Here is a 16,108-nt window from a genome sequence, read left to right on the forward strand (position 1 = left end):
AACGTTAGGGAGAAGATTTCAAGAGCAAATAGTGTGATAATATTACTATTATTTTATTACCAAAATGCTAGGATTTCTAGTGTCTAATATCAGAATATACATACAAGTACATATAGAAAACCTTGTTCTTTCACTACGCTTTCTTTACTCCTTAGACAGACTCCTCCTTTTTCAACCGCAGTTGCTTCTTGCGCTCGTACACAGCTCGTACCGTGTTCCGAATCTGCGCCTTGCCCTCGTCGTAGTTGGCGCGCGCAAGACGCACCACATCGTCAATGTTTTCGGGCGTGTAGATGAAGTTCCAGGTGCTCATAAACTCGCTCTCGGCCGGGGAGACGCCGGGCACCTTCTTATTGGGCAAAAAGGGCATGTAGACGACGGCAAGGCCGGCGTTGGGGTCCGTCAGGCGCCAGTGCTCCGCTTCGGAGATGGGCTGGGTGGCGGGGTGGCCTTCTTCGGTCGTGCGTTCCTCGGTGGTGCCGATCCAGACGGTGCAGTAGCCGAGTTCGCTACTCTTCTTGCGCTGGTCCTGCTGCTTCTGCTCCTCTTTGGCCTGCTCAATCTTGGCGTCGGCCTGGGCTGTGGAGTGCGCTTCGGCAGCCTTGATCTCGGCAACGGCCTTCTTCTCGTCTTGGGGCCAGCCCACACCGATAGGCCAGCCCTTGATGCCTCTTTGGCGCGCGTAGCCGTCGGCAACAGCCAGCCAGTTGTCCGTCTTGATGTCGGCCGAGGCGTCAAACGAGACGAGAATGTCAACGTCGCGGCCAGGGCGGAGTAGGGGATAGATGGGCAGGTTGTTGGACATGCCAGCGTCCATGAGCTGAATGTGCTCATTTTCGTACATGCTAGGCGTGGCCGTCTTGGCGAGCTTGCCGTACATTTGATAGGCGTAGTTTGGGATAGTTGCAGGGTCAATGGGATGTACCTTGGCGAGGGCAACGTCCTGCTCTGAAATCATCTGATCAATGGTGCCGAATCCGGTCAGGGTTTTGACTATGGGCTGAACTTCTTTGTAGTAGTGGCTCAGAGTGGCGCAAAAGGCGCTTCCGAAGATGCCCATCATCAGAGGTGCGCGGATCTCGGGAAGGTGAAAGCCGTGCTCGAGCGGCACATCCTTGCCATCCTTGAATCGTCGCCCGAGGGCCCATGTAGGAATACCGGCGCCAATCTCTTCGCAAAAGACCTCATAAGGGGTAATTTCGAACCACTGGAACCAGGCTTCTTCCTCAGCCTTGTCGAGCTCCTTTTTGGTGGTGGCGGGGCTCTTGGAGGACTTGGTCTTATCCTTGCCTTCTTCCAGACCAGGGATTTCGTGTCGAACAGCAGTGTAGATGGGAAGCGGGCGATCCCCGTCCTTGAGAATTTCTCTTTGGTTGGAAATCTTGAAGTCGCGGTCGTTGACACCCAGTTCACCTTTTGGGACAAGAAATCGGGCACCAAGAAGCAGGCCGTAGATATCAACGAGACCAAAATTAGCGTTCTTATCGCCGCGAATCTTTTCAATGACGCCGCTCAGCAGAGGTCGTGAAGTTGGAAGGGAAGTAAATGCTTGCAAGGCAACAGGAGGATAGGCAATATGAGTACAAGTGCGGGCTTTGAGGTGCTCTAGAAGCGAAGGGATACTGCCCTTATTGAAAGAAGTGAGATAGAGAAGCTGCAGCCAGCAGGAGCCACTGACACCAGCAGTGTAAGTAGCACAATCGAACAAGCCATCCTCGGTGGCAGCAAGAAGAGAGCCGGTTCCAGCCACCAGAGCGCGCAGACCGCCACCGGAGCCGCACATGGCAATGGTGGGAATGTCATCTGGATGAATGTCCTTTTCGTCGATATCCAGATACTTGGCGAGAGCAGCTCTCGTCTTCTTCTTTCGGCGCTCTAGGAACTCCTTTTCGTCTGGGCACAAGTCCTCCGAAACGCGGACCGTAGCCGTATACTGAATTTCTGGGTTGACCGAGGCATCATGAGCCTCTGCCCACAAGTCCTCGGCGAGAGACCCGGGGGCATCAGAGAGTTCGTGTTGCAGCTTGCGAATGTAGCCCGGGATCTGTCTCGACCACTCGGGCAAGATGAAACCAACAAGTTTTTCAGAAAAGGCTGCCCATTCCTTGTCCGCAGCGGCAGAGCGCTCCTCAAGACCCTTTGTGAAGTGGCTCCAAGCAGTCTCTTGAGCTGGCTCACCGACCTTGTCGCTCTCCGACGTCTCGTCTGCCTCTTCCGCTGCTGCGTTGTTGTCGGTCTTGGTGCCGGCAGAGGTGTGGACCAGGTTGGCTTGTCCCTGCTGGCCGGACAGACGGCGAAAGTCGTCCGTGGGGTAGAACAGCCAGGTGAGAAAGGCCCCCGCGACCACGGGCGTGGTGGCAGACACGCGGGGTCGCTTCTTGGCGGCCGTGAACAGGCCGTTGGAGAGTCTTGGCTGCAGAGGGGAGAAGCCGGCCCGGCCAACGGCGGTTGGACGGAGGCCGTTGGCGGCCAAGTGGCCGAGGATGGCACCCGGGTGCTTCATGTTGGCGGTTGAGATTGGTTACGGCGCCCTGAGGCGGACGTATTTTTTTTGTCACGGCGAAGGGTTGATGTCTGGTGAGAAAACAATGAGCACGGCGCACAGGCGCAACGGGCAGAATCGTGATCGGCCAACTTGTCGCTGATGGCTGCGGGCTAGCCTCATCTGGAATTTCTGACCCTCGGCAAGGTTGAAGCATTTGCATCAGATCACGAGGGACATGCAATAAACTACCAGCGAGTAGTACACTCCGTCTTTCTCAACATTGTTTCATGTAATCTTTATCATTGTAATTATAATCATCTCTACAATTCTCATCCTTGTCATCTTATTTCCTCTTTAATACCTGTAATACAGGGTACGTCACTAAAGCCCCACCCTGAAGGCTCTTCAGCGGGCTAAAGTCCACAGTGGCGCATTAACACATGCAATTCAGGAGTCACTTGTAAACTGGTCGAGCAAACAAAACATATCCAACGGTGGAAATGAGATACATCACGTCAAGAAATTGAGCATGTTAAGAAAAGACTATGTCATTGGTATCATGCTCAACCACTACCGTCCCCATAAAAGAAACCCATTTGCATCATCAGTGCCAACCGCGAAAAAGGGAACAAAGTAAATCTAATCTATCCGACCAAATCTGTACGTAAAAGAAGACATGTTCGCCACTGTAAATGCAGAATATGCAAGTTAGACCAAAAAAAGAAGATTGGACAAGAGGTTGGTCTTTGACTATGTAGTCTAGAGCTGTTTTTCTTTTTTTTTTAATCTTGGAAAAACTTGACAATCTCACGCAAGTCGCGCAGGCCGACGCCGTGCTTGGGGTAACAAATGTAGACGGACTCGCCGAGGGCGCCAAACTTGCTGCGAAACGTGGCCTTGCGGCGGAGACCAAGGCTCTCGACAATGGAGCTGTAGGTGGTGGCGAGGAAGCGGGCGCGGATGCCGTGGAGGTGTTCGCCGGCCGTGAGCTTCTGGGAGACGCCGGCGCCAAAGGTGACCTGGCCCGAGACGCTCGAGAGGGCGAGGCCGATGAGTACCTCGATGGCGCCATTCACGGCGCCGGGAAAGTCGAGCGCCCACTTGACCTGCCAGCCGTGCTTGGGCGACAGCTTGGCGAGCACCACCATAGCCTGGACCTTACCGTCCTTTTCGGCGGCGAAGTAGCGGCGATGCTCCTTGTCCACCCAGGGCCGCACCTCGGTCAGGTGGACCTGCTTGCCCTTCCGGTTGCCTTTCCAGGCTTCAATGGCGGGGTCCGCACGGCGGATAAAGTCATCGTCGGCTTTGACCTCATGGACCTTGACGCCCTCGCGCTCGACGCGGCGCGCCTTTGGACCGTCGTTGTTGGTGGCAATCTTGTCGGCGTTGACGCGCTGCTCCTCTGTGCAGGATAGTGTGCGCCAGCCAATCTCCCGGCCGAGAATCTTTTGTACTTCGTACGACACAAGCATCCAGATGGGAATGAGCTGCAGCTCGGTTGTGACGTATTTGATAAAAGCGGTAGTGACGGCCTTGTACTGCGAGGCGTCGCAGAGAGGGTCGCCCGTCACCATGGCGAATTTTCCTTGTCTTACATAACCTATGGCTGCACCGGTACTGTGTCTCCAAATGATGAATCTCTCGTCTAGCCAGGAGGTGTTGGAAGCATCACCGTAGTTGGCAATGAGGTTCTCGACCGACGGTGGTGACTCCAGCGTCTTAGTCGTGTCGGCATCCATGTGGGGTAGCGAGGTTAGCTTGCGCTCGGGAAGTGACTTGGGATCACGGTGAAACAGAGACGCGTAACGGACATCGCCGAGCTCGAGCATCCAGGCGACAATTCTCTCCAGACCGAGACCAGCACCAGCATGGGGCGGTGCGCCGAGGTCGAAAGCAGCGAGGTAATCCTCCATGCCCTCTTCAGGAATGCCGGCGGCGGCTAGGTTCGTTCGAAGCTCCTGGGCATCATGGATGCGCTGGCCACCAGAGCAGATCTCTTGACCACGGAGGAAGATGTCGAATGAGTTGGTCCAGAAGGGGTCTTCGGGGTCTTTGTGAGTATAAAAGGGACGGGCATTGGCAGGAAACTTGTCGAGAATGTAGTAATCTGTGTCAAACTTTTCGCGGACAAGCTCGCCAAGACGCATCTCGTCGGGAGTGGACAGATCCTCTTCCTCGACATTGCGACCGTCGTCGCGGAGCATCTTGATACCCTCGCGGAAGTCTAGAATGAGAGTCTGATCGAGATACTTGAATTCCTTGCTCGGCCAGCGCTTTTGCACGACAGCGACCTCGGGCATGGAGTAGACGGCTCTAAAGACAGACTTGAGGAACTCATCAAGAACGTCGATAACCTCGTGATAGTCGTGCTCAATGGCCATTTCGATATCCAGGCCGGTATATTCTGTCAAGTGACGATGGGTGTTTGAGTTTTCGGCGCGGAAGACTGGGCCGACTTCGAAAACACGGCCAAAGTCACCCGAGACGGCCATCTGCTTGGCAAGCTGGGGACTTTGGGCGAGGAAGGCGTTGCGGCCAAAGTAGTTGACCTTGAAGACCGCGGCACCGCTTTCCGTGGCTGCAGGCTGCAGCTTGGGAGTATTAATCTCAACGAAGCCTTGATTCTCGAGAGTTTCTCTGAACTTTGAGGTGACCATGGAGCGAATGCGAAAGAGGGCGTGGTTGGCTGGGTGTCTCAAGTCGAGGATACGGGCGGCCATGCGGTTGCGCAGAGACTCGGGGGGTTTATAATTGCTAAAGGGTGCGTTGTGGGCTGCGGTGACAAGGTGTAGAGCTTGAATCTCGACCTCGACATTTTGGATAGTAGCAGAACGAATGGGCTCAGGAGGGGCTTTCAGGGTACCGCAGACTTGAATCAAGGACTCTGGTTGAAGCTTCTGAACCCAGCTGACCATGTCCATGTTGTCGCGGGTGAGCAGACCTTGGACAGATTGAGTCTGGTCGCGTAGGAGGAGAAAGTCGAGGGCCTTGGAGAGCTGCCGCTGGGTATGGATTCGGGCTCTAAAGTTGACCTCTGTGCCAATGGGCAGAGAGGCGAGCTGGCTTATGGTATTGAGCTCCCCCGGGTGAGTTGGCCAGTCGGCGCTGGAGGTGCTACGGACGCTATCCATGCTGGAGCGCCCCGAGCCCGACGTTTTGCTGAATTCGGAGCCGCCATCGAGACCGGCGAGAATTCTGCGGGTAGCCTCGGAGTGGACAGCGGTTCGAGAGGGTGATTGAGCGCGAACCTCGTCACGGAGGTCCAGGTGTCTCTTGTCGAGGGACAATTGGTCGAGGCTCAGCTTATCGGGGCTGGGAATGACCATGCTGTGGCGGGCGCTATTTCGCGGGCTTCCACCCTTGTGCATGCCAAAAGCAGAGGACACGGGGCTGGTGACGCCAGAATTGTTGCTGTTGCTGTCCGCCATGATGCAGACGTGTGATGTGGGAGCGATGGGGGGGGTGGGTGATGTCGAGAAGAGAAAGTCTGGGAGTGAAGTAGGCAAGTCGAGAGACGAGCGGGAGCTAGGAGCCCTATAGGTGGCAAGGAACCCCAAGAATCAGGCACGGGCGTGAATAACGCTGGGAAAAACGAAGAGAGGCAGGTCGGCCGCGATGCAGATCGTTGATGTAATGATGTCGTCTTGGCAGAACAAAAATAGTGGCGGGACGTGTGGTGGCCTGGCGGGGTAGTACAGCATGTACGAGGAGCTTGGAGGGGGCAGAGGGGAGCAGAGGGTCCGGTTCCGACAGGGCCGGCGATGTATTATTAGATGGGACTTGGCCTTGGCTAGCCTTGTTGCATTGCTGTAGAATGTTTCGAAGATAGATCTCGGAGAGAGCAGGGGACGGCGGTAGCTGTGGACGAGGCAGGAAAGGTTGACAGGAGCAAGACGGAATTGGGCAAAAGAGGAGGGGATTTGCCAAAGTTTTAACCTGTCAACCGCTGGCGGTCGGCGGGTGGGGAGGCAGGAGACGGATGGAATTCCTTGTCACGAGCTTTTCACACCCATGCTTGTCTTCAGTCGTGTCTAGCTACCTAGGTAGGTAGCCAGGTACATAGCATGGCAGTTGTCGGCCTACTTGATCGATACCCGTAATGCGGTTAAGGGCAAAAGAAATCTCCTCTTATTGGCGGGTTTAGTGACCATCATGGTGAGCTTGTTGCTGTTAGTGGACTCCCCAGCCTTAGTAACTATGCTACCGTAGGTACATACCCAGGTAGTTTCCGGGTGTACCGGGGGCACCACGGCGCAGAAACTGCGTTTTGCCCTTCAAATGAGCTTGTTACATAAATCCAGGCAAATTTTTATCATATCAAGCCACCGTGATTTCTAGTTGGATAACGACCAGCCGGGTTGCCCGAAGCTTACTAGGTATTTGTAAGGCTGGCACTTGATGACCAAGCACGCAGTATACCTTAGTAGGCAAAGATGATTACTACTATTTTCATCAGCATTTTAAAAGAGAGTAGTATACCATTGAATCAATCCATTGCATTCAAGTGTTGGGGTTTTTTCTCTTCCGTCTCATTTTCTTCTTTCTACTCACGTGGCAGCCGCACACGGAGCCGGGTACCTACCAGGTTTCCGTAAGTCCGCCGTGTTATTAGCGCGAAGAATAACTACAGTGAACAAGGGTCGCCCCACAGCGCTCGGAGTCCACATTTGAGAGTGCTGTTTCCGGCGTTGCCGTGCCTCGCTTCCGATTCTGCACGATTGAATTCTGATTCTCACTTTTTCTGATCAAGTGACGTTGGGTCTGATCAGATGGTTTGCTTGATATATCCGAGCCTTGAACCAGTTGTCATGTCTCTTGTGTAGCGACCCCTGAAAGCGGCTTTCTTGGTGTTTCTTTCAGGCCCGTAGCTCATGGTACGAAGCTAAGATAGGTACAAACAGCCTTGAGAGCAAGGACGCGGGAACGCGCGGATCACGCGCCGTAATACCATCCTTTCATGCGCTAACCATCCGTTGTCTTTACCATTGGACTTTTCCGCGCGCATGACCATCTCGTGACTCGAGAGTCAATATGCCGCGCTGACCGGCAGCATCGTCGGGGTATCGGGTCATCGGGGCCGTAGAACCTTGGGCATCAAGGCGCATTGTTCCACCTTTAAAGCATCAAGGCCCGCCATTTCGGAACCAAGTATTATTATCGCTTCATCCTTGACCTGCGAGCAAGTGCCATTATAGGAGCCGACCGCGATGGGTGTGCGTGCCCTGGAGATGGTGCCTGTATATGCTGGGCGGCCGCTGTTGCTGTGGCACCGTCATCGTCAACGTCAGATGTGAGTGAGCGACTGCTTCTTGTGCGACACGCTGCGGTCCGTTGTTCATGGTCATGCATGAATGAAAGAGACGGATTGCAAGCCTTGTTCAACGAGACTGTCATGGCCAACAATGACGAGAGGATTATTATGAACGAGTCCATGACGCAGGGTAGCCACGAATACGAATGACGCTTTGCGCCACACTTGATACGCCACCGAGGCACTGGCAGTTCCGGCACCAAACGTTACCCTGTACTGGCGGCCGGGTGCAGCGCTGCTTCCATTCGCAATGCCTACCTAGGTACCCAACGCTTTCACATTAGTTACAGAGTCCGCTTCCTGGCTGACCATTTCTCGAGGTATTGAGAAACGACCCCAAGCCGAACCCATGTCAACTGCGAGTTACTACCAACTAGAAACTAGTCGCGCTGCTCTCACCACAGCCTCGCATCCAGTGATTTTAGGTTCGGCTGTGCCCCAGTCTACAACCCGGACCGCTTGGCTGCCCTGTTACGAGTACGATGAGGCGCTGACCAACTTCCTCCCACCGCCCGGTTTCCTGCTCTCGACATTTCACAATCCTTCCCATTAATACGATCGTCATACACACTTGTCACAGTCATTCTTTCATCAACAATTCTGCCCAGCGCATCTCTTTGACGCGACCTGCCCCCCTGGCGAGCCAGGCCACTCTCGATTGATTGTCCAACCACACCCCTGGTCCCCCACGCTATGCCGTTCCTGCCTTCCGACGTCGCTGGTGATGCTCCCAACGAAAACGCCATCCTCATCGAGTCCAAACCGCACAACAAAGGCGGCAAGGCCACACAAGCTGTCCATGACCAAATACCAACCATCATCGAACCTACCGCTATTCAGCTCAGCTCATCCAACAACTATGACCACCTGGAAAAGATCCCCGATGTTGTCGAGGCCGACAGGGTCGATTACGTCAACCCTCTCGCCAATAGTTCACGATGGTACATTTCCATGAGAGCACACGCCATCCGCTCTGCCGCCGGTTTCGCCTTTAGTCTCGCCAATCGCACTGTACCCGCTGCCCCGGTGCCCAGTAAATGTGTCTGGCTGGATTCTACCCTTTCTGCGTTTCCTGGCAAGGACAAGATCAAGGTTGATATCTGGACCCCGCCGCGCCTCGCCCTCGGACCTCGTGCCGCCGTCATCAACTTCCACGGCGGTGGCTGGATCCTTGGAGCCGGCACTGATGACAGTCGTTGGGCTGCCGCCGTCATGACATCAATCGACGCTGTCGTCTTCTCCGTCAACTACAGACTCGCCCCAGGCCACCCCTTTCCTACTCCTACCGAGGACTGCGTCGACTCTATTCTGCAAATTGCTGCCCGTGCCGACGAGTTCGGCTTCGATCCCAATCGCATCATTCTATCCGGCTTCTCTGCCGGCGCCTCAAACGCGTTGACTAGTTGGATTATACTACAGGAGCCTCAACGTTGGAACTACAAGCTACCCCAGCCTGTGCCCAGGATCGCCGGTCTCGCCCTTTTCTACCCTGTGCTCGACTGGACAGTCACACGGCCGGAGAAGCGCAGCACTTGCCACCGCCCCGACCTGACACTGTCACCCGGTCTTACGGACCTCATTGACGTCTCGTACGTTCATCCTCACATACCCCGAAAAGAATGTGACGACTGGCGTCTATCCCCTGGCCTCATCGACGATGCCACTCTGGCTAAGCTACCGCCAATGCATCTGTGCCTCTGCGAGTACGACATGCTGCTACAAGAGGGTCTGCGATTTGCCAAGCGCATTCGTTCGTGTCCGGATAAGACCCTGACCCTTCGCGTTGTCGGCGAGGAAAAGCATGCCTGGGACAAACCCCTGCCATTGGCTACTGTCAAGGATAGCGTTGCCACCGAGTACACCGAAGCAACCCTTGCCATCGCCAACTGGCTCGGTCAATTCCACGACACGGATAATGATTCGATGCTCTCGTTGCCCACAAAGCGACTTCGCCTCCGTCCCTCGACCTACTTTAAGCGCTCTCGCTCCGCAGAATAGTTGGGCTCGGATCCTGTTATTTTTTCTGTGTCGGCTCTACTCGAAATATAGAGACAGGGATTGTTTTCATGGTTACAAGCAAGTCGTCTTTTCTGTATATACACTACACGGTTTGTCACGAGCACATCATTCAGCATTACATAGAATTGTTGCATTAATAAAGGCGCAGGGGGCGGGAATATTTACGTTGCAATTTCAGCACTACATTTTTTTCCGGATGAACATACAATGATACAATACCAATGCCATTGACCGGATAAGCAAGCAAAATCAAGCATAATACATCAGAGCTACCCCCCGGAATTCGCCACCCTCACTCCGGCAGAGACAGGTTCCGAACATCCCGGGCAAAGTGATTGCTCGTCCAGTTGAGATATGACACAACAATCCACGTCATCCACTCCATGATGACGCGCCCGACCCATCCCGCCGGCATCGGTGTGTTCCACCGAGCGATTGATGTCTTTTGCAGCGCCGCAACGTCCGCCCGGCGCAGCACCTCGTAGTCGGCGAGCATCTGCGGCACGCTGCGGCCGGCCGGCCGCCGCGACAGCACGTGCGCGAGCAGCACTCCATCCTCAATGGCGACACCCGTGCTCTCTCCCTGCGGTGGCATCTATATGCACGCAACACGCTAATTAGCAAATGAAATATCTTGGAAAGCAAGCAACGGAGGAAAGTGAAACGCTCACAGCGTGCGCGGCATCGCCGAGAAGCAGCACCCGGCCCTTGGACCATACTCCGCCCTCTGGCAGCATGTGCACCGGGTAAAAGAACCAATCGTCGCAGCGCGCCAGCACCTCGCTGAGACACCCGATGGCGCCACCGGCAAACATGTCGGCAATGGCGCGCCGCAGGCTCTCTTTGTCGGCGGCCTTGCGCAATGCCCAACCTTCCAGGCGGCTGCTCCCTGCGTCCTTCTCCGGCGGCACCGGGACGGGCATGACGGCTGCGAGGTACAGGCTGGTGGTCTCCTCCAGCGACGCGGGTTGGTGGCGGGCCAGCAGCAGCGACTCAGCGCCGTGCTGCACAAGCGTCGTGTGCTGAACCAGCGGTTGCCCGCCGTGCCGGGTCCAGCGCGCGGCGTCGGCATCGGTCGCGGGGATGAAGCCGTAGGCGACGCACTTGCCCGTGTAGGTCTCTGGACGGCCGGGCTCGACGAGCTGCCGCCGCACGAGGGAGTGAATGCCGTCGCAGCCGAGGACGAGGTCGGCGTGGATGCTCGCTTCCGACGAGACTGGGGCGTCGTCGTCTTGTGTATAGGTGACGCGCACGTCGCTGTCGCGCTCTTCCAAAGACTGGACCTTGGCCCCGTAGACGATCCGCAGCGCCTCGGGGTCGTCGACGTCGTGCTGGGCGGTCTCGGTCAGTGCCTCGACGACGGCCTGACGGCGCACACGGAGGGCGTCGACGCCCGGCCACAGCGTAGCCAGGAGCCGGCCGGTGCGGTGCGCAACGAGCTCAATGGCGCTGGCGGCGTGGCCGCGAGGTCGCAGGCGCGCGCCGGCACCGAGAGCGTCCAGGTAACGCAGCGCGAGCGGTGTCATGTTGACGGCGCCGCCAATGGTCCTTACCTCGCGACGCAGCTCCAAGACGGTGATGCGAACGGGGCTGGTGGTGGTGGACGGATGCTGGGCGATGGCGAGGGCGGCGGAGAGACCGGCGGGTCCGGCGCCAACAATGACGATGCGAAATGGATCGCTCTCGATTTTTTTTCTTTTGCCAGTTGGCTCTGTCATCTTTGCAACTGTATGCAATGCTCAGGGTGGCGACGGCCAGCTCTCGATGTACTCGGTGCTGTGGCGAGACAGGGTAATGTCTCGAAGACCAGCCTTTTGATGCATATCGCAAATGACAGAGACCACTGCCGGGAGCGAATGGCCTGGCTCAAATATCCAAACCGTCATTCAGCTCAAGTGAAATACGATGCGAATCCGACGAGCAGTGTCAGCTCTCTGACCCACGCAAGCAACCACCACGCAAGCGCGCCATGCTGAATGCAACTTAGTCGCTGTTCTCCTTGCCCACAAAAGCAGCGTCGACGTGTAACGGCGACGCTAGAGACGAGCATCTCATCTCCAAGCTGTAAATCGTCAAAACCGTAACTTGAACAAGATAAAAAGGGGGGAGAGAGATGGGCCGCTGGGGAGGTGATGGTGAGAGGGATGGGCCGTGCAGGCTGAGATGTATGTACTGATTATTAAGCTGGGTACGTCGTACTCTGGTTCGTGCCCGCCACACCAGCGACAGACACTACACACTACACTGCACACCACACGCACCACACACACCACACACACCACGCCCGAGTGCTCGTACCACGCCGCCTCAATCTGGTGCGAGGAAGCAAGACCCCATTCCCACAGCCTGGTGCGGTAACACGCCACACAAACGAGACAAAAAGAATACAAAGAACCCCCTGTCAAATAGCGGTGGCATCTAGACCTGTCGTTACCGCAATGGGTTTCGGGGCGTACCCTTGTTCCGCGTAGCCGAACAACCCCTCATCCAGTACGGAGTACGCGTCTTATTCTTCGGACTATTTCCGCCGTGGGACTTGGCATGATTTTGGATTTTGGGAGCACGGCCATCGCATCAAACGGGGGGCTCGGCTGCTGCGGTGCCAAGGCTACCCTTTGCCATCTACATCTCACTCTGCGCGTTTGCGGAACAACCCCGTGAAGCCCCTCGAGTACCTACATGGCGTCTCTCGGCTCATCGGTTGCCTACAATCTTCGCAGCAGCTGCAGGTCGACCCTAAATAGACGGCATATCGCTGTTGCCCGAGTCCCTCGGCGTCACATCCCCCTGCCTCCTCCGCGGGAGTAGATAAAAGGGCTTCTGCTGCCATGTCTCGGCCGGACATCCAAAGCCACCCTCCATGGCGCGGCCATTTCTATCTCCCGTTTGAGTGCGGGTTGTGTGCTGGGCCTGTCAAGCGGCATAGTCTCGCCTACGCGTGTAAGTCCCGTGGGCTAGGCTTTTTCGCCCCCCAAACCAGCTCACTGATGATGATGCCCTGTCAGTGGTGTCAACCCCGGACTCGATGAACCTGCAAGAAACTACGCGCCCATTTGTGTTCCCCCATGGCGCCACAGGCTCTGGAGGCACCGAGCCGGACGACGCAGAGCCCGTTGTCCGTATCGGCGACTGGGCCGTTGGCGCACGTTTCAACGTCGAGCCCGAGCCGCCCGGCCGCTGTGTGGAGTGTACCGTCATCCATGCCGACTGCTTTCACTTATACAAGGCATGCACTGGCCATAATCAGGACGCTTCCCAGGCTTCCCAGGCTTCCCAGGCTTCCCAGGCTTCCCAGTACCTCTGGTTTCTCGGTTTGTGGCGCCAGCCTTGGAATCGTACCAAAACGTTGCAGGGCATCCGGCCGCTGCCACGCGAGAAATTTATGTGCAGTAAATCTGCAATTTCCTACATACTGAATAAGGTAGGCCTATCGGATTTTGTAATGCGCCTTCCATGGGAGATTGTCAGCTACATTTTCGAATTTTCAAAAGACGCGCCGCTATGGAAGGCGGCGCGCGCAGCCACCGTTGCCTTTGAGCGCCGCCATGATGGAGTAGATGGATATACTTTGGTACCGGCGCTGGAAATTGCATCATGGAAACGCGGCCACTCATCTCCGGAATTACGTGGACCCTCTGACAAGACGAAGCAGCTAACACGTTTCACCATCGATTCACAAGGACTCAGACGAATTGAACGCATCGCCAAGCCGTCCTCGCTACAGCCTAGTCCTGTGTCCAAGGATCGTGAATATGTTGTTGCCGAAGAGGAGGAGCTACAGTCTGTCCAGTTAATTTTCAAGGTTAGTACCTGCCTCATGTTGGTCATACATACAAAGCTTACCTGGCTTCACTGTGTAGCGTGGACGAGCGCGTCTTCACACACCTGACGGTCATCCTGGTTTCACCACTTGGGATATGCCGCTCCCTCCTCCGAAGCCGTCAAGCTCAGCGGGACTTCGCGATGATATGTCCCACTGGGTCAAGGATGGCGCTCCGTTGAGTCGCTTTTGCGGCCAGCAGGTGTCTGCTAGCCGGTTCCAGACGGCGTATCTCGAAGGAGCCACTGGCATAACATTTGTCTTCCATAACACGTTTCTCGCCCACATTGCCGCCCATAACCCGAGGAACCCACTTGCACAACTGCCATACGATACAGATGTACTAGAAGAGGTCGGAGGATCCCCGATGGAGGAGTTCTCAGAACTTGCCTGGACATACGTGCCTCTACCGCCAGGCGACAAGATCTTGTCCATAGGCTTTAGTACAGACGGTTGGCAGCAGCGTATAGTACGGCCCGGTATGATGGTAAGTGTAACGAGTTTGTTCACGATCGATTTTATTTTTTCTAACCACATCTTTTCGCTAGATCCACACCAAGTTAGCTGGAACGCTTTTTGTTGGGTTCCTCATGCCATTAAGAAGCCCATATATACCACTTGGTGAAGAGCCAGAGCTTCTGTTCACAAGACTACAAGCCCCTTTTGTGTCAGGTGTCGGGGCGTATAGTTCGAAGCCAGTCTCGGAGTTTCTGTATTCTGAAAAGATCAGAAATTTCCCAAGAGAAATGACGTTTGGCCAACCCGATCCTTTCAAGCTGACGTCATTTGCGCCGCTCGATGATCTTGTTCGTTTAGACATAGTTGAGGAGCCAACGGCTGGCGTTCTTCGAGGCCTAATGCTTTATTACACCAACGGCGCACAACGAGTAGTCGGACAGTATCGGATTGGTCACCATCAACTCAGAACTTACATGCAACCTAAATGCTTGTGCCTGAAATATGACCCTCAGCAGGGCACAATCCCGGTGCGACAGCTAGTCCGGGCGACTGCCAGTCCTAGCTGCGAAGAGGGCCATGAGTCGCATACAAGAAGGCAAGGATTTGCGTGCTTTCGCTTGACGGGCTTTATCCGTGCCGAGTTTGATTTCGATACCATCTCACTTCGCTTTGCGGACCGCGACTCCAAGTTGGCCGTTCCCATTGCGGCTCGTGTGTCGCAGCCGGCAGTCTTCCAGTCCGCCGGTTGAGTAGACATTTGTAGATAGGATCAGGAAGGGAGCACGTAGCCCTCGATGGATAGCACCTTGCTTCAAGGTCCCAGGACGGATTCGAAGGACGAATTTCCGCGTCGCCGCAGCTTCCAATACGCTAACTTAAACTGAAATCTACGCTAAGTTGTTCAAACGTCGTTTACCTTGCGAGGCACAAAGCGGCCAAGGTCTCGGGCGAATTCTTGGCCCATTCTTGTGGGATAGAAAATGGCGTATATATTTTTATGCTAAATTTCATGTTTATATTTACCACTTGGCCTCCTTGCTGTCGACGAATTGCTTGAGAATACCGACAATCTTGGCGAGAGCAGTGAGATAGACCTGGAGATCGCTCGTGACCTTGGTCTGGTCGTCGCCGAGCTTGGCATAAAAGTCCTTGCGGTATGGACAAGCGCTCATGGCGGCGCTGAAGATGGGCTTGACGAGGAAGCTGTGGTGAGGCTTGAGGGTGCTGCCGTAGGCGGCGCGGAAGGAGTCAGCAAGCTCCTCATCGGGCTTGGCCGTGTTGGCGGTCAGGGCGAGGCAGGTAAACTCAAGTCCACTATACAACAAGGTGAGTCTTCAATCCTTTTCATACATGATGTAGGGGTCGGTAGGTTTGGCGTACCGGACAAGCCAGAGGAGACCCTCAGTGGCAGTGTGCTTCTTAGTCTTCAATTCGTTGCGGCAGAGGTCTTGGATGTTCTCGGACTCGAGGGGAGAGGCAAGCTGGCGATCGCGGAGTTTCTAAGGGATAGCGCTGTCAGACCAGCCGATTTCCATGAATCCCGTGCTTCGATCTTGAGTGTCGTACCTTGATGTTGCCAATCATGTCGTTCTTGACTGGCGAGAAAGCGACGGATCCAAGGGCGTCTAGCAGAGCGAGTCAATCGGCCATGATTCTGCATTCGGGGTTTGATGGAAAAAATGCCAATGTCATTTCTACTCACCAAAGATGGTCGTCAGCGACTCCGCAGCCTCGAGGAATTCGGTGGTGGCAATAGCGCGACCATTCGCCTCATCAATGGGAACATCGACAAAGGACTTCTTGAAGGACTGCACAATGGTGCTACCAGGAGGGATAACGGGAGCGGACATGACTGCTTTGGCGGAGAGGGTTGTTCGGTATTCTAGAGCAAAGACGAAGAGAATTGGACAAGCACAAGGCGCGAATATTCAATGGCGGCGGCGGTGTAGTCTGACCGAGGTGCTATGACGAGGGGACACTCGTTGCTCTTGGGTTGGTGAGGGGTTCCTTGATC

At 55.3% G+C, this 16,108-nt stretch overlaps 6 protein-coding genes across 6 annotated transcripts; 2 read left to right on the forward strand and 4 right to left on the reverse strand.

The window, feature by feature from the left end:
* Nucleotides 1-151: 151 nt before the first annotated feature.
* Nucleotides 152-2,503, reverse strand: CCM_02980 (cytosolic phospholipase A2 zeta; the record flags this gene model as incomplete). The annotated part of the gene is made up of 1 exon (XM_006668132.1): nt 152-2,503. One exon carries the CDS (start codon nt 2,501-2,503, stop codon nt 152-154), a length of 2,352 nt encoding a protein of 783 aa, XP_006668195.1.
* A 764-nt stretch (nt 2,504-3,267) lies between these two features.
* CCM_02981 (aspartate--tRNA ligase) lies at nt 3,268-5,913 on the reverse strand (the record flags this gene model as incomplete). Its single annotated transcript, XM_006668133.1, has 1 exon — nt 3,268-5,913. The coding sequence occupies one exon, from the start codon at nt 5,911-5,913 to the stop codon at nt 3,268-3,270; it is 2,646 nt and encodes an 881-aa protein (XP_006668196.1).
* A 2,576-nt stretch (nt 5,914-8,489) lies between these two features.
* Nucleotides 8,490-9,794, forward strand: CCM_02982 (lipase, putative; the record flags this gene model as incomplete). Its single annotated transcript, XM_006668134.1, has 1 exon — nt 8,490-9,794. One exon carries the CDS (start codon nt 8,490-8,492, stop codon nt 9,792-9,794), a length of 1,305 nt encoding a protein of 434 aa, XP_006668197.1.
* A 313-nt stretch (nt 9,795-10,107) lies between these two features.
* Nucleotides 10,108-11,533, reverse strand: CCM_02983 (salicylate hydroxylase; the record flags this gene model as incomplete). The annotated part of the gene is made up of 2 exons (XM_006668135.1): nt 10,108-10,410; nt 10,487-11,533. 2 exons carry the CDS (start codon nt 11,531-11,533, stop codon nt 10,108-10,110), a joined length of 1,350 nt encoding a protein of 449 aa, XP_006668198.1.
* A 1,110-nt stretch (nt 11,534-12,643) lies between these two features.
* On the forward strand, nt 12,644-14,896 carry CCM_02984 (uncharacterized protein; the record flags this gene model as incomplete). Its single annotated transcript, XM_006668136.1, has 5 exons — nt 12,644-12,755; nt 12,821-13,617; nt 13,676-14,122; nt 14,184-14,805; nt 14,868-14,896. The coding sequence occupies 5 exons, from the start codon at nt 12,644-12,646 to the stop codon at nt 14,894-14,896; spliced, it is 2,007 nt and encodes a 668-aa protein (XP_006668199.1).
* Nucleotides 14,897-15,113: 217 nt separating this feature from the next.
* On the reverse strand, nt 15,114-15,944 carry CCM_02985 (het-c; the record flags this gene model as incomplete). Its single annotated transcript, XM_006668137.1, has 4 exons — nt 15,114-15,408; nt 15,475-15,593; nt 15,661-15,719; nt 15,797-15,944. The coding sequence occupies 4 exons, from the start codon at nt 15,942-15,944 to the stop codon at nt 15,114-15,116; spliced, it is 621 nt and encodes a 206-aa protein (XP_006668200.1).
* Between the last annotated feature and the right edge of the window lie 164 nt (nt 15,945-16,108).

This window comes from Cordyceps militaris (genome assembly GCF_000225605.1).
Source record: "Cordyceps militaris CM01 unplaced genomic scaffold CCM_S00002, whole genome shotgun sequence".
Lineage (NCBI taxonomy): Eukaryota > Fungi > Ascomycota > Sordariomycetes > Hypocreales > Cordycipitaceae > Cordyceps > Cordyceps militaris.